We start from the raw sequence: 17,363 nt of genomic DNA, 5'->3' as shown, positions 1-17,363 counted from the left end.
CCCCCATTCTCTGAATCCCCCATTCTCTGAATCCCCCATTCTCTGACACCCCCATTCTCTGACATCCCCAGTCTCTGAATCCCCCATTCTCTGACACCCCCATTCTCTGAATCCCCCATTCTCTGAATCCCCCATTCTCTGACACCCCCATTCTCTGAATCCCCCATTCTCTGAATCCCCCATTCTCTGACACCCCCATTCTCTGACATCCCCAGTCTCTGAATCCCCCATTCTCTGACACCCCCATTCTCTGAATCCCCCATTCTCTGATACCCCCATTCTCTGACACCCCCATTCTCTGACACCCCCATTCTCTGACACCCCCATTCTCTGACATCCCCCATTCTCTGACACCCCCATTCTCTGACACCCCCCATTCTCTGAATCCCCCATTCTCTGAATCCCCCATTCTCTGACACCCCCATTCTCTGACACCCCCCATTCTCTGACATCCCCCATTCTCTGACACCCCCATTCTCTGACACCCCCCATTCTCTGAATCCCCCATTCTCTGAATCCCCCATTCTCTGACACCCCCATTCTCTGACACCCCCATTCTCTGACACCCCCATTCTCTGAATCCCCCATTCTCTGACACCCACATTCTCTGAATCCCCCATTCTCTGACATCCCCCATTCTCTGACACCCCCATTCTCTGACACCCCCATTCTCTGACATCCCCCATTCTCTGACACCCCCATTCTCTGAATCCCCCATTCTCTGAATCCCCCATTCTCTGACACCCCCCATTCTCTGACACGCCCCTATTCTCTGACATCCCCCATTCTCTGATACCCCTATTCTCTGAATCCCCCATTCTCTGACATCCCCCATTCTCTGACATCCCCATTCTCTGACATCCCCAGTCTCTGAATCCCCCATTCTCTGACACCCCCATTCTCTGACACCCCCATTCTCTGAATCCCCCATTCTCTGACACCCACATTCTCTGAATCCCCCATTCTCTGACATCCCCCATTCTCTGACACCCCCATTCTCTGACACCCCCATTCTCTGACACCCCCATTCTCTGAATCCCCCATTCTCTGAATCCCCCATTCTCTGACACCCCCATTCTCTGACACCCCCATTCTCTGAATCCCCCATTCTCTGACACCCACATTCTCTGAATCCCCCATTCTCTGACATCCCCCATTCTCTGACACCCCCATTCTCTGACACCCCCATTCTCTGACACCCCCATTCTCTGACACCCCCATTCTCTGAATCCCCCATTCTCTGACATCCCCCATTCTCTGACACCCCCCATTCTCTGACACGCCCCTATTCTCTGACATCCCCCATTCTCTGAATCCCCCATTCTCTGACATCCCCCATTCTCTGACATCCCCATTCTCTGAATCCCCCATTCTCTGACACGCCCCTATTCTCTGACATCCCCCATTCTCTGACACCCCCATTCTCTGACACCCCCCATTCTCTGACATCCCCCATTCTCTGACACCCCCATTCTCTGAATCCCCCATTCTCTGAATCCCCCATTCTCTGACACCCCCCATTCTCTGACACGCCCCTATTCTCTGACATCCCCCATTCTCTGACACCCCCATTCTCTGAATCCCCCATTCTCTGACATCCCCCATTCTCTGACATCCCCATTCTCTGACATCCCCAGTCTCTGAATCCCCCATTCTCTGACACCCCCATTCTCTGAATCCCCTATTCTCTGACATCCCCCATTCTCTGATACCCCTATTCTCTGAATCCCCCATTCTCTGACATCCCCCATTCTCTGACATCCCCATTCTCTGACATCCCCAGTCTCTGAATCCCCCATTCTCTGACACCCCCATTCTCTGAATCCCCCATTCTCTGACATCCCCCATTCTCTGACACCCCCATTCTCTGAATCCCCCATTCTCTGACACCCACATTCTCTGAATCCCCCATTCTCTGACATCCCCCATTCTCTGACACCCCCATTCTCTGACACCCCCATTCTCTGACATCCCCCATTCTCTGACACCCCCATTCTCTGAATCCCCCATTCTCTGAATCCCCCATTCTCTGACACCCCCCATTCTCTGACACGCCCCTATTCTCTGACATCCCCCATTCTCTGATACCCCTATTCTCTGAATCCCCCATTCTCTGACATCCCCCATTCTCTGACATCCCCATTCTCTGACATCCCCAGTCTCTGAATCCCCCATTCTCTGACACCCCCATTCTCTGAATCCCCTATTCTCTGACACCCCCCATTCTCTGATGCCCCTATTCTCTGACATCCCCCATTCTCTGACACCCCCATTCTCTGACATCCCCCATTCTCTGACACCCCCATTCTCTGACATCCCCAGTCTCTGAATCCCCCATTCTCTGACACCCCCATTCTCTGAATCCCCCATTCTCTGAATCCCCCATTCTCTGACACCCCCCATTCTCTGACACGCCCCTATTCTCTGACATCCCCCATTCTCTGATACCCCTATTCTCTGAATCCCCCATTCTCTGACATCCCCCATTCTCTGACATCCCCATTCTCTGACATCCCCAGTCTCTGAATCCCCCATTCTCTGACACCCCCATTCTCTGACACCCCCATTCTCTGAATCCCCCATTCTCTGACACCCACATTCTCTGAATCCCCCATTCTCTGACATCCCCCATTCTCTGACACCCCCATTCTCTGACACCCCCATTCTCTGACATCCCCCATTCTCTGACACCCCCATTCTCTGAATCCCCCATTCTCTGAATCCCCCATTCTCTGACACCCCCCATTCTCTGACACGCCCCTATTCTCTGACATCCCCCATTCTCTGATACCCCTATTCTCTGAATCCCCCATTCTCTGACACCCCCCATTCTCTGACACGCCCCTATTCTCTGACATCCCCCATTCTCTGACATCCCCCATTCTCTGAATCCCCCATTCTCTGACATCCCCCATTCTCTGAATCCCCCATTCTCTGAATCCCCCATTCTCTGACACCCCCATTCTCTGAATCCCCCATTCTCTGACACGCCCCTATTCTCTGACATCCCCCATTCTCTGATACCCCTATTCTCTGAATCCCCCATTCTCTGACATCCCCCATTCTCTGACATCCCCATTCTCTGACACCCACATTCTCTGAATCCCCCATTCTCTGACATCCCCATTCTCTGACATCCCCAGTCTCTGAATCCCCCATTCTCTGACACCCCCATTCTCTGAATCCCCCATTCTCTGAATCCCCCATTCTCTGACACCCACATTCTCTGAATCCCCCATTCTCTGAATCCCCCATTCTCTGACACCCACATTCTCTGACATCCCCCATTCTCTGACATCCCCATTCTCTGACATCCCCAGTCTCTGAATCCCCCATTCTCTGACACCCCCATTCTCTGAATCCCCTATTCTCTGACACCCCCCATTCTCTGATGCCCCTATTCTCTGACATCCCCCATTCTCTGACACCCCCATTCTCTGACATCCCCCATTCTCTGACACCCCCATTCTCTGACATCCCCAGTCTCTGAATCCCCCATTCTCTGACACCCCCATTCTCTGAATCCCCCATTCTCTGAATCCCCCATTCTCTGACACCCCCCATTCTCTGACACGCCCCTATTCTCTGACATCCCCCATTCTCTGATACCCCTATTCTCTGACATCCCCCATTCTCTGACATCCCCCATTCTCTGACACCCCCATTCTCTGAATCCCCCATTCTCTGACATCCCCCATTCTCTGATGCCCCTATTCTCTGACATCCCCCATTCTCTGATACCCCTATTCTCTGACATCCCCAGTCTCTGAATCCCCCATTCTCTGACACCCCCATTCTCTGAATCCCCCATTCTCTGACACCCCCATTCTCTGACATCCCCAGTCTCTGAATCCCCCATTCTCTGACACCCCCATTCTCTGAATCCCCCATTCTCTGACACCCCCATTCTCTGACATCCCCCATTCTCTGACACCCCCATTCTCTGACACCCCCATTCTCTGACACCCCCATTCTCTGAATCCCCCATTCTCTGAATCCCCCATTCTCTGAATCCCCCATTCTCTGACACCCCCCATTCTCTGACACGCCCCTATTCTCTGACATCCCCCATTCTCTGATACCCCTATTCTCTGACATCCCCCATTCTCTGACATCCCCCATTCTCTGACACCCCCATTCTCTGAATCCCCCATTCTCTGACATCCCCCATTCTCTGATGCCCCTATTCTCTGACATCCCCAGTCTCTGAATCCCCCATTCTCTGAATCCCCCATTCTCTGAATCCCCCATTCTCTGACACCCCCCATTCTCTGACACGCCCCTATTCTCTGACATCCCCCATTCTCTGATACCCCTATTCTCTGACATCCCCCATTCTCTGACACCCCCCATTCTCTGACATCCCCAGTCTCTGAATCCCCCATTCTCTGACACCCCCATTCTCTGAATCCCCCATTCTCTGAATCCCCCATTCTCTGACATCCCCATTCTCTGACACCCCCCATTCTCTGATGCCCCTATTCTCTGACATCCCCCATTCTCTGACACCCCCATTCTCTGACATCCCCCATTCTCTGACACCCCCATTCTCTGACATCCCCAGTCTCTGAATCCCCTATTCTCTGACACCCCCATTCTCTGAATCCCCCATTCTCTGATACCCCTATTCTCTGACATCCCCAGTCTCTGAATCCCCCATTCTCTGAATCCCCCATTCTCTGAATCCCCCATTCTCTGACACCCCCATTCTCTGAATCCCCCATTCTCTGACACCCCCCATTCTCTGATGCCCCTATTCTCTGAATCCCCCATTCTCTGACATCCCCCATTCTCTGAATCCCCCATTCTCTGACACCCCCATTCTCTGACACCCCCATTCTCTGACACCCCCATTCTCTGACACCCCCATTCTCTGAATCCCCCATTCTCTGACACCCCCATTCTCTGACACCCCCATTCTCTGACACCCCCATTCTCAGGCCCCCCCAGCTCAGACACCCCCACACGCCGATGTTTCCCCAGTTGCGCTGTTCCGTGACTTCTCCTTTCCCGTGTTGTCTCTGAGCGCCCCTTCACTCTCCCCATGTTTTGGTTTTTTGGCGCAGGGCTCGCTGTGGGTCTGGACCCCCAAGGCTATGGGAACCCTGACTTCTGCTGGCTGTCGGTCCACGACACCCTCATCTGGAGCTTCGCCGGCCCCATCGGCATCGTGGTCACTGTGAGTACCTGGCAGTCCGGCTGCCTTTGCCCTTCCTCCGTCCACCATCAGCCAGTCGCCATTTCCCGAGCACCTACTGTGCGCCGGGCGCCCGCTGGAGGCCCAGGGAGGCCAGGCCCCGCCCTCCAGAAGCTCACAGTGAGCAGACAGAGCAGACCCAGCGAGCCCCTACGAGAGAACTGGGGCGGCCTTGGCACCCTGGGGAGGGGGAGGGGGACTGCTGGGAGGTGCAGCCAGGCTGGAGGTGCAGTCTGGGCCAGAGGTGCAGCCGGGCCGGGAGGTGCAGACTGGGCCGGGAGGTGCAGCCTGGGCTGGGAGGTGCAGCCTGGGCTGGGAGGTGCAGCCTGGGCCGGGAGGTGCAGCCAGGCGGGAGGTGCAGCCTGGGCCGCGGCCTCTGGGGCACAACGCCCTCAGCCTTGGCAAGTCGGACCTAGGAGGGGAGCAGCGGCCCGGCTCTCCCCGAGGACAGTGGGACAACGCAGAGAACACATTTCCATCGATGGCCACGAGTCTTTAACTTCCCTTACCTGTAAAATGGGGCTAAGGGTCCCCCTGCCGCACAGGGGCTGGGTGAGGGGCTCCATGGAAACGAGGCCCTCGCCACGGGGGACTCACTTTGCTCCTCTGTAAAATGGGAATACTGGCCTTGTAACCTCCATGGTGGGAGCGGCTGCTGCTGGTGCCCTGGCCTCCCTTAGCCTGACCCTGCAGGGAAGCTTGGCCCCACAGTCTGGGGTTATTGTATCAGCTCCACTTCACAGATAGGGAAACGGGCCCGGAGATAGAGCGCCGGACCTCTGGTCCCTCGGCCAGCCCAGTGGGGCCGGGGAGGTCAGGCCCCCAGCTCCGATGCCCCGGCCCCCATCTGGCCTGGCTCTGTCCTTCCAAAGGAGCCGCTCCTTCCCCCCAATTTTCGAGTCCGGAGGATTCTCCTGGAACGATCCCCGCTGTTCCTTCTCACTAGCTCAACACCATCATCTTCGTCCTGTCGGCGAGAGCGTCCTGCGGGCGGAAGCACCGTGCTTATGACCGGAGCGGGATCACGTACGTCGAGGGCCCGGGTCGCAGAAGCCAGAGGTGGGGGGGACGTGGGCTCCTGGGGGTCGCAGCGCCTCATCCAGGAGGGACTCCCCGGCCGCTCGCAGCCTCTGGGACTCCCTGCCTGGGAGGGGGGGTGCACAAACAGGCCCGCGGTCAGCCACGAAAGCGGCCCGGGCCCGGGGCTCTGGCACCGGACCGACCTGGGAGCTCCTGGTAACCTTGGGCCTGCAACGGGACTCCCGGGGAGACGCTGCGGCCAGAAAGCTCGGGCGTGGGCCAGTGGCTCAGCCTGGTGGTCCTCAGGGCCGTGGCAGGGCGGACGGCAAGGTCCCCAGTCCCTAGGTGGGCGAGCGGGCAGAGGATGAGCCAAAGTCCCCGGAGCCCCGTGACAGGCGAGGGAGCTCTCGGGACCCTCCATTGCAAGGAATCAGCCTTGTTTAGCGCCGACGCTATGCCGGCCGCCGCATCCCATGGCCCTGGGCGGGAGCCCACGATTGCTAACGCCCGTGGGGCCTCCCCTCACAGCTCCGGCCTCCGAACGGCCTTCCTCCTGCTCCTGCTGATCAGCGCCACGTGGCTCCTGGGGCTGATGGCCGTCAACAGCGACGTGATGGCCTTCCACTATCTCTTTGCGGTGTTCAGCTGCTTACAGGTAAGAGCCCCCACTGGGCGGCCGCCCGCAGGAGGGGCTTTGGCGCTTCCGGCCCCTCTGGTCAGTAGCCAGAGGCTCCAGGAAGGTCCTTGGGGGCCCAGCTCCTTTCAAAGTCCCCGAGGGTCAGCAAGAGCTGGCGCTGCCCAGGAGGCAGGCACTCAGGGGTCCAGCAGTGCAGAGAGGGGCCCCCTCCTGGAGGGCCCTCCCCTCATTCCCCTGCTGTGGGACGCTGGGGGCTCAGAAAGGTCACCTTTCCTGCCTCCGCTACCCCCCAGCTAATGAGCTTCCGGGCCCCCCAAGGAGCTGCAGACCTTGACCGCCGGGAGAAGGACCGGGGGTCTCTCGGGAGCCCCTCCCCCACGGCCCCTAGTCCGGGTCTCTCTGGTCCAGGCCATTAGGGCGTCCCGTTTCCCACCACCTGTGGGGTCCTCTGGGCCCAACGGCTCTCAGGCCCGACACGAATTCCTCCGCCCTCCCCTGGGAGGGAGGTTGAGGGAAGTCTCCCCAGGACTTCCCAGGAAGCCAACAGAAGCAGCATTATGATGTCCTGGGCAGGACAATGAGCGGGTCCGGAGCGGCGGGCTCGCTGCCCCGAAGGGCCGGCTTTAGTGCCATTGCCCAGACTGCCGGCGTCCTCTGAGCCCTCTCGTGTTCCAGCCCCCTGACCCTGGAATACTCAAGCCGCTTTTCTTGGAGACCGCCGCCCCGACGGGCCAGTCCTGGCCCGGTGTCTCTCAGGCCTCTGTCAGAGGCCTCCGGGGCCCCTTTTTGCTCTGCCCCCGTTCTCCAGCACTGCCCGGCAGCCTCTCCCCCAGAGGCTCAGTTTGCAGAAACCCCAGCAGGCTGTGGGACCACCACGGGGCCAGTGCCCCCCATGGACAGAGTCTGGACAGGGCCGGGCTCCAGGACAGGCTTGTCCAAGTTTGTGTGGCCGGCCAGCCCGTCGGGGAGAACGGAGCCCGGCCTGACATCTCCTCCCTCATCCCAGGGGCTCGCCATCTTTTTCTTCCACTGTGTGCTCAACAAAGAAGTCCAGAAGCACCTGAAGGTCGCACTGATGGGGAAGAAGCCGCACCCGGACGATTCCACGGCCACCAGAGCCACGCTGCTCACGGTAAGGCGGGCCCGGTGGCTCTGAGCTCCCTCCTCAAAGGCCCAAAGCCCAGCTTCTTCCCGCCAGTCACCCCAATTCCTGCCGGCCCCCGCTCCCCCAGAGAGGTTGGCCCCAGAACCGGGGCTCTTTCCAGCCCTGGCGTCCCATGAGGAAAGGGCGGGGGGCCACGGGGCGGGACTGAATCCTGGGCTGGCTTTGGGGGCAGAGAACAGTCCGGTTTGCTTAGAGTTCCCGGGGCACCATACCGTGGGAGCCGCTCTGCTTGGGGAAGGCCCAGCCCCCGTGCCGGCCCAGGGGGCCGTCCCTGCTCCGCCAGCCCCAGCCTCCCATCCACCCTGGCCCCCTTGTCCTTCCCAGCGGTCCCTGAACTGCAACAACACCTACATCGAAGAGCCCAACATGTACCGCACCGAGCTGGGCGAGTCCACAGCCTCGCTGGACAGCGCCGTCAGGTCAGCCCCGCCCCGCGGCCCCCCTTCTGAGAGCCCGGCTGCTGCCAGCTTGTGGGAGCCGCCCAGTCGGGCTCTGAGGAAACTGGGAAAATCTTGTCTGCTCCGCCTACTCAAGCACAGTCCAGCCAGCATTTATTAAGCACCTACTGTGTGCCAGGCTCTGGTGTTTCAAAATCAAGATTAGAGTAGCCTCCAGTTTGAGGGCCTGTAAGGGTGGGGTGGACTGTCCAGAGCCCGGACCCTGGGGGTCCTTGATGGTTGGAGCAGGAGGGAAGGGAGTGACGACCCACAGCCTGGGAAGGGTGTCCCCCAGGAGCGGACACCTGAGCTAAGACTGGCAGACTGTGGCGCACCCTGGGAGGGGTCCAGTGATGTCAGGCCCCCCTGGTTTGGGAGGAGGCGGCCTCGGAGACAGAGCAGCCCCCCGGAGAGCCGCCCAGCCTGGAGGGGCAGAGCCGGGGTTCCCGGTCCCAGCCCTTCCTGCCGGGGCCCATCGGCTCTCCCCAGAGCCGTGGTGAGGTCCTGGAGGATGCTGGGCGCCCCCTCCCTGGGCTTCCCAGCTGGGCCGGCCTCTGGGGGAGGGAGCCCCCGCCCCACAGCACAGCCCCCGGGCGGCTCCTGAGCAGAAACCCTCCCCACTGTCGCAGGGAGGAGGGGACCAAGAAGCTCAGCGTGTCCTCTGGCCAAGCAAGAGGTCGCCCGGACCCCGATGCCCACCTCTTCCGCAGGAGGAACGGCAAAAGCCCTCGGGGTGAGCTCTTGTTGCCCCTGCCATGGCCCCAGAGCCCCGGAGCTGAGGGGGGTGGGGCTTGGGGGGGAGTCTGTCTGTCTGTCTGTGTTCCTCCTCTGCTCCCCTCTGCCCACTCTCCCTGCTTCTCTCCACCCATCCCTGTCCCCTCCTTCTCTCCTTTCCTTTTCTCCCCGTCTCCTCTCCCTTCTCCCCTTTTCATTCTCTCTCCTACCACAGTTACAGACCCTCCATCTCTGTCCTGCTCAGGGCCTGGCCCTTCCTGCCCTTTCTAGCCTTGCTCCACCCAGTTCCCCTTTGGCCAAACCAACCACTGCCCCCGGCCTGGGCCTCCAAGAATTCCCCTGAGCTCTATTTGCTGAATTTGCCCAGGAAAATGCAGACTTGCTATCCCGGCGTGAGAGGCCCCCTCCTCAGTCTGCCTCCCCTCTCCCTCTCCAGCCTAGTTCAGATTCCCTTCATGGAGCCTCTCTGAGACCCTCACTCTCCCCTTTCCCTACAGACCCATGGAATACTTCCTCTCCCACCTTCCCCAGCTGCTGATAGCGGCCCGTCTTTTAGGGTCCAGCTCCAGGCGCCCTCCCCACCTCTGCCCTCCCAGACCTCCCGGTGGAGCGGGAGTGCCCTCCCTAGCTGCCCTCCTCCCGGCTCTTATTCTGGTTCCCCTGGCCTTGGTCCCGAAGCAGCCTCTAAGCCTCCTGAGGGCAAGGCTGGCGCCCCGTTCCTTCGCCAGTCTGACTGCTCCCAGCTTCTAGCCCGCCCTCAGCCCGCTCCCCCATTGAGGGAATGAACAAATGAGTGAGAGGGACCCGGATAATGGATGACATGAGTTAGAGTTTGAGGGACCGGAGCGGGTGAATGAGTAACAAAGTGGGGGAGCGGTTTTTAACGTTCTGACTCCCAGTGCCCCCAAAAGAGCGTTTCCCCAACCTGGCGGAGCACGGAAGGAGCAAGGCGATTGCCAAGGGACTGTGTGGGTGAAGGGCCAAGTTACCGGTGAGCGCAAGAACAGTGAGTCAGGGAGAAGGACGGAGAGCAGGGAAAGAGCGGGTCTCTGGTCTCCCTCCAGAGCCAGCCCAAGGCCCCCGCTGTGCAGGAACCCTTTCCCCTTCCCCTTAGTTCTAGCGCCATTTCCCATCTCCCATGTATCCTCTCTGTACAGAGATGGTGACTTGCTGTTTAGGACCGGAGCTCCTCGAGGACAGCGACTGGTGTTTGCCTTTTTGTATATCCCCAGTGCTCAGCAGTGCTTTGCACACAGTAGGCACTCAATCAGCAAATAAATTTTAAGCATCTACCCTGAGTGCCTTATGCTGATTACACAGATGAATGGTTAAGTGACTGAATGAGTGAATAAATAAGACAGCGAAGGACCAAGTGGAGTGAATTTTTGAGCAGATGACAAAGAATGAGAAAACTGATTAATTGAGTGAAAAAGCAAGTGAATGAATAAATAAATGAGTCAAGGAAGGGAGGGTTGGAGGAAAGAAGAAAGGAAGGAAGGAAGGAAAGAAGGAAGGAAGGAAGGAAGGAAGGAAGGAAGGAAGGAAGGAAGGAAGGAAGGAAGGAAGGAAGGAAGGAAGGAAGGAAGGAAGGAAGGAAGGAAGGAAGGAAGGAAGGAAGGAAGGAAGGAGAGAAGGAAGGAAGGAAGGAAGGAAGGAGAGAAGGAAGGAAGGAAGGAAGGAAGGAGAGAAGGAAGGAAGGAAGGAAGGAAGGAAGAGAAGGAAGGAAGGAAGGAGAGAAGGAAGGAAGGAAGGAGAGAAGGAAGGAAGGAAGGAAGGAAGGAAGGAAGGAAGGAAGGAAGGAAGGAAGGAAGGAAGGAAGGAGAGAAGGAAGGAAGGAAGGAGAGAAGGAAGGAAGAAAGGAAGGAAGGAAGGAAGGAAGAAAGGAAGGAAGGAAGGAAGGAGGGAGGGAGGAAGGAAGGAGGGAGGGAGGAAGGAAGGAGGGAGGGAGGAAGGAAGGAAAGGAGGGAGGGAGGAAGGAAGGAAGGAAGGAAGGAAGGAGGGAAGGGAGGAAGAAAATGAATTTTTGAGTGGATTTAACAGAATGAAGAAATTATGAATTAAATGAAAAAGTGAGTGAATGAATAAACAAATGAGTCAAGGAGGGGAGGGAGGCAAGGGAGGAAGAGAAGGGGGTGGTCTTCACCTTGTTCTTGCCCTAGGGCTCTGACAGGAGGTAGTGGGCAGTCCATTTTCTGAACTTCTGGTCTTTCGGATTCTCAGGCAATGACTCAGACTCGGACAGTGAGCTCTCTCTGGAGGAACACAGCAGCTCCTATGCCTCCTCATCAGACAGTGAGGAAGATGGGGTAGATGAGGAGAACAAGTGGACGCCAGGCTCTTGTAAAACTAATGACCGGGGCCCCATCCACAGCACCCCCAAAGGTACAGGGGAGAATGGGAGGGCTCAGGGAGGTTCTGGGGGTATGACCATCTCTCAACTGCCACCTGGGTAAATAAGAGACTGAACACAAGTGTCCCTGTCCTTGATGGAGACTTTTGCCAGCTCTAAATATATTTTTTTGCATCTGAGATTTGCAGTGTTGTACACCAGGACCTCATTGGCTGCCCAACACAATCCTGCAGCCCATTACTCTTATCATCTTCCCATTTTATAGAGGAAGACCCTGAAATTCGGAAAGTAGAGCATAAGCTGCTTGGGACCCCCAGCTCGTGATACCCCCAGGGTCACCAGCCCAAGCCTGGCTCTCGCCACTGCTCACCACGCAGGAGAGCTAATGATAGTAAGACCACTCATTCACAGAGAGCTTTTCCAAGGAACTTCCTTCTCCACCGGGGAAAGATTCTTGGAACAAAGGTCACCAGGGAATGGACAGCTTTTCTGGGGAGTTCTTTTGTGGGAGATCTCTCCTTCGCTAACCCCGCCACCCCATGCTGTGGTGAATTCTGGAGCAGGGCTGGCAGGAAGAAGGTGCAATAAAAATCAGGGGGACTGAGGAGGAAATGGGCAGCCCTCATGCTGCCTTGTCCATAAAAAAAGTCTTGAATCAGGGAATTCTTTGGAGAGGAAAAAAAGACCCCGCTGGGTCAGAGACTGTGCAGACAAAGGCCTGGGGGCTGCTTTGGGAGAAGCCTCAGGATCCGAGGGCAGCCCCGGGAGCAGCCTGGCCCGAGCAGAGCAGGGCCCCAGCTTGTGCCTCCCGTATTCCTACATCGGGAGGGCCCTCTCAGCACTATACTCCCGAGGGAGGACTGAGAATCCCGCACAGAGGAAGCGAACAGGCCAAACTTCAGCCTTCCTGACTGGAAAAACTCTGAGCTGTCCCAGTGTGAAATTACCTGCCTCCAGCTCTGATGAGCTCCCTGGCACTGAAAGTCTCCAAGCAAAGGCTGGAGATCATTTGTTAAATATGCTGTGAGGGGAGTCTTTTTTTTTTAATTTTAATAATAGCTTTTTACTTCCAATATACGTGCACAGATCATTTTCAACATTCACCCTTGCCAAACCTTGGGCTCCACATTTTTCTTCCTCCCCACTTCCTCACACCCCTAGACGGCAAGTCCCACATAGGTTAAACGTGTGCAATTCATGGCGGGGATTCTTGTTCCGGTAAGGGTTGGACTTACGATCCATGAGATCTCTCCTAGCTCCGGGATTCTGGGCCATGGGCTCCCATCACAGTTCAGCACCTACTGGGCGAGCCTGGGACAACAGAGTAAGGCTTGTAAGCTGTCTGGGATGATGCCCCACCCCTTCTTTATACAGAGGGAAACTGAGGCTCAGAGACCCCAGATGATTTGCCCAAGATCACATGGGTAGTAAGCGGCCAAGGCAAGGGCTGAACTTTGGTCTCCCGACTCCGACAACCCTGTGCTCTGCGCCAGGAGCTCTTGTGGCTCACTCCTTTGGACCTCCGCATCCCCAGGACACTGATTTCTGCCCCACCTCTCTCAGGAGGGCCAGAAGGACGGCACGTTGTCAGCCTGAATGTGCCACCTTGCTGTGATTCTTCCCTAAGGGACGGTTTTGCCTGGTGGCTAGAGGGCCAGCCTTGGATCCACAAGGATCCGACACTTTTAGGCAGTAGCCGGACCTCTTGGGACAAGTAGCCCTCTGAGACTTAAAGTGGGATAGCTTTGAGCACTAGAAATGGAAGAAAGCGGGATTTACTGAGCTGGACTCTGTCTCCGTGTGGCAGCATGGAGGACGGGAGGAGGGTCAGGGAAGGCCTTCCCGCAGTGGAGCCCACCATGTCATTTTGGCCCCCAGCGGACTCTCTGTCCAATCACATCAAGGCCACGTGGCCCCCCGACAGTGTGACGGGCAGTGACGGTGAGGACCCTACACGTAAGCCAAAGCTGAAGGTGGAGACCAAAGTGAACGTGGAGCTTCACCAGGAGGCCCAGGGGGATGACAACAAGGACGTGCCCTCCGACAAGGAGAACCCGGGGCTTCCCAGAGACAGTCAGTCAGCAGCCCAGACCAACCACCAGCACACAGAGCAGCGGAAAGGTAACATGAGTGTCCCCTACCTCCACCCTGGCACTTCCAGGCAGGTGTCAGCAAGGCCCACCTTTCCTAGGGTGCCTTCTTACCTGCGAGCCGGGGCCGCCCTCGGAGACGTCCTGGGATTCTGTGGCTAAAATACCCAGCACTCGCTTCCTTGCTGTGTGGGCGAGCTGACCCGACATCCTTCCCATGAACAAATGCATGAATGAGCGTTTACTGAGCTCTTACTATGTCCCAAGTTCTACGACGCGCTGAGAATAACAATACAAATGTGGGTCGGTCCCTGCCCTCCCGAGCAACATGTGCCCAGATAAACAAAAGCACCGTGGTCAGTGTGAATACAGTCCGAGCAACTCGGACGATGTAGGAGAGGTCGTAGCTGGACTTGAAGGGTTAGTAATTCCAAGGGTGAAGGGGGCGGGGAGACCTCTGCTCCCGTCCTTCGATGGCCTCCCTCCTCCCAGCTTTGCCCAGAGGACCCCGGGTAAGGGCCGAAAGCCATTGGGCCAACTTTCCCATTTCATCAATGAGAACCTCAGGCCCGGGAGGCTCAAATAACCTTCAAGTTTACAGGAGTAATAAACACCGGAGGATCGGAACCAGGTCTTCCGATTCTACCTATCGTGCCGCCAAAGTGCTTTGTAGTTGGCAGAATGCTAAAAAAAATACCAACCAACTGATCACTCAAAAGCGTTTGTTAGGTGCCTCCTGTATGGCATGCCAGGCTAGGCATACAAAGAAAAAAGAGATCATTCCTCCCTTGAAGAAGCTACCGCCCCGTCAGCGACACAGTGGCAGGCAGATCATCAATGTTATAATATCATTATCTTTGTTAAACCCCTTAAAACCTTCACCAAAGGAAGACTTCCCCAGCAGAGAACTCCCTTCACTAGTGCAGACCACAGCCTCAGTGCGTCTTGTAGAGTCTGACAAGCTTCACATCACTCTCACCATAGGCATCCTGAAAAATAGAGTGACCTACCCCCCACCGCTGAGCGAGAGGAACCTAAAGAACCGGCTCCGGGAGAAGCTGGCAGATTACAACCAGACTCTGAGCTCGTCCAGAACCTCTTCTCTCGGTTCCAACGATGGCATCTGCCCCACGCTGGACCCAGGAGTGGCCGTCAAAAACTCTCCGCGGGAACGCTCTCGTGACCAGCTGAACGGGGTGATCATGAGTGTGCGCACCGGGACCGTCCACGCAGACGCGTCAGATTCGGAGTAAGTGGGGCTGGGGGGCAGCTCTGGGCCTGGGGGCCTCCCTTGGGCTCAGCCCCCTGGGCTCTTTGGGCTGCCACAGGGAGATGGTGGATTTGAGACAGGAACTCCAGGTTTAGATCCCGGGCGGGAGCCCTCTGTGGGTAGGGGTAAGGAAGGTCCCTCGAAGGCCCGGTGTGTGGGGAGCCCCCCTCTTCCGGCCTGTCCCTGTGTCTGTGGTCATTCGTTCAGTGCATCATCTGTGGCCCCCTTTGCTCTTCTTGTGAACAGAGGCAGTAATGAGACTTCCATTTGAATCATCAGGAAAGCGTGACACTCTCGGGCCCCAGGCTCTTCCACAGCCCCACGTGGGAGCCCTGACCTCAACGGCTGGTCCCGGGCCACGGGGACGGCGGCCTCATCTCCCCTGGGCAGTTTACATTTCACGGCAGACCTGGGACAGCTTTGAACATGAAGTGCCTGTTGGAACATCCAGCCTGTGCCAAAGCTTTTGGGAAGCTCAGAGCCAGGGTTCCCCCGGGCCATGCTGCCACGGCGTGGCTCCGGCTACAGGAGGCGGCGGGGGATGGAGCCCGAGCTCCCGACCTGGGCTCGAGACTCCCAGATACATAGTGCCTTCCGGGATCCCCTGCCCCACCAGCAGCTTCGCCCACCTCTTCAGGACCATTTGCCCTTCCAACCAACTTTTATATATAAAGAAGTGTAGATACTTCTTTTATATATTTTGTACGGTGATTCTCTAGGGAAGAAAAAAAGCCCTGTGTATATTTTGCATCTGTATTGATCTTGTGGATACCTGGAGATTGCTACGGGGAAAGAACTGTTTTTATATTAGGGAGAAAACACAGGGTTGTACTTGAATGTGGCGCTGGCACAAAGGCTCGGGAGATGGCTTCTCGGCAGCCAAGCAGGAGGCTGGACTCCTCTCGCTGTCCCCCAGGCCCTCTCACTCCTAGAGTCCTTGATGGTCCCCAGAGAAGCATCAGCTCGGAGCCATCAGCCCGTGGAGGACTCCTGTGTGCCGGACAGCCACGGACTTGGGTGGTCAGCCGGGCGCAGGCCGGTCAGGGTCGGGCCAGGACAGAGGTTTCCTTTCTGTGGGGGTCTCTGGTTCTTCAAGGTTGTACATACGTTCACAATGGAAGCAGGAAGCGCCAGGCCTCTTGGCCACATTTTCCAGCTCCTCAGGAGCATTAGACGTGGGGAATTTAGAAATGGATCCCTTTCCCCAAGCACTTGGCCAGTTACTCAGATTACTTAGGGAGCCATCTGTAAGACTGACGAGACCTCGATCACTCACGTTTATACGGCTTTTCCCTGAGTGCCAGCCCTGGACTCCCCGGGCCACAAGTCTGGTGGCTCTCCTGTGTCCTGAATGATGTCACCGCCGGTGTCCTGGGCAAGCTGGCTGTGGCTTCTGGCAGGAAACCATCAGGTCGGGTGGAAGCTCTGGGGACGGCTTGTGGCAGATGGGGCCGGGCACCTGCTCTTAGGGCCTGGGTGTACAACCGGCGGACCCCCATTTCACCTGCATAGCGGGACAGGGCCTTGCCATCTTATAGACCAACGGAATCATACTGCACCCCAAAGTTTTTCTCATGAGGGGGGACAGTCTTGTAACTGTTGCACGGCCAATTGTGCTATTGTGCTACGAAAGCTGACTCAGGCCACACCCATGTCCCTGAACGCCCACTCCCACCTTGGCAAGAGCCTGGGGACTCCTTCAGGGTCAAGGTCTCAAGGTCGAATACATTGTTGGTTCTATTGGGAGAATGTCGATTTTATAAATGGCAGAAAAATGAAAACCTATTTTTTATGACAAAATTTTATGAGAGGGACACGACACTGGAGATTTTTGCTTTTTTAACAAATAAATATTTATTAATGCTCAGAACACTGGAATTACAGCTTGGCTGAGGCTACAATAAAGAGGTTTCTGAACATGGGTTTGAGCTCAGCCCGTTATTCTCCCTCATTGCCGAGTGCCAAGGGGCACAATGAGTCCCCAGACACACACACCCGATGACGGGTTAATGCCAGACTGGCATCCAACATGGGTATCACAAGCTGTGTCCCTAAAGCCCAGGGGCTGGGGGGAGTAACATGGGTGCCAGGAGAAGCTCCCCTGATCCCACCCTGGGGAAAAAGGGGGAAGTTCTCTTTGGGTTCTGGAGCTTCCGAGGGCAGAGCCTTGGCAGCATGATGGGAATCAAAAAGACCAACCCCAGACCCGCAATGTGTGACCCTGGGTGGGTCCCTTAACCTGTCTGCCTCAGTTTCCTCACCTGTCCCATGGGGATAGTAACAGTGACTACCATGCAGGGCTGTGGTGAGAGCCAGATACAATCATAGCTTTAAGGGCCTTAGTAGAACACCTAACCCCTGGCAGTTACTGCGTGCCCAGTCGTTTTCAATCATGTCCAACTGTGACCACAAACAGGGACTTCTTGGCAGAGATACAGGAGTGGTCTGCCATTGCCTTCTCT

At 56.9% G+C, this 17,363-nt stretch overlaps 1 protein-coding gene across 2 annotated transcripts in view; it reads left to right on the top strand.

Moving 5' to 3' along the window:
• Positions 1-16,821, top strand: part of CELSR1 (cadherin EGF LAG seven-pass G-type receptor 1) — a 129,200-nt gene extending 112,379 nt beyond the window's left edge. The window contains exons 26-35 of one of the 2 annotated variants that reach the window (XM_074272097.1): positions 5,067-5,179; positions 6,144-6,223; positions 6,746-6,872; positions 7,861-7,986; positions 8,344-8,438; positions 9,086-9,189; positions 11,412-11,573; positions 13,420-13,662; positions 14,616-14,880; positions 15,181-16,821. In XM_074272097.1, the coding sequence (XP_074128198.1) occupies positions 5,067-5,179; positions 6,144-6,223; positions 6,746-6,872; positions 7,861-7,986; positions 8,344-8,438; positions 9,086-9,189; positions 11,412-11,573; positions 13,420-13,662; positions 14,616-14,880; positions 15,181-15,190 (1,325 nt within the window). In that variant the 3' untranslated portion in view covers positions 15,191-16,821. Of the gene's footprint in view, positions 1-5,066; positions 5,180-6,143; positions 6,224-6,745; positions 6,873-7,860; positions 7,987-8,343; positions 8,439-9,085; positions 9,190-11,411; positions 11,574-13,419; positions 13,663-14,615; positions 14,881-15,147 lie in introns of both variants that reach the window. The other variant, XM_074272096.1, reaches the window with a different exon arrangement.
• The last annotated feature ends 542 nt before the right edge of the window (positions 16,822-17,363 follow it).

Source organism: Sminthopsis crassicaudata, chromosome 5, assembly GCF_048593235.1.
Source record: "Sminthopsis crassicaudata isolate SCR6 chromosome 5, ASM4859323v1, whole genome shotgun sequence".
NCBI classification, from domain to species: Eukaryota; Metazoa; Chordata; class Mammalia; order Dasyuromorphia; family Dasyuridae; genus Sminthopsis; species Sminthopsis crassicaudata.
Note: the sequence above shows the minus strand (reverse complement) of the source record. Positions and strands in the feature narration are given on the sequence as shown.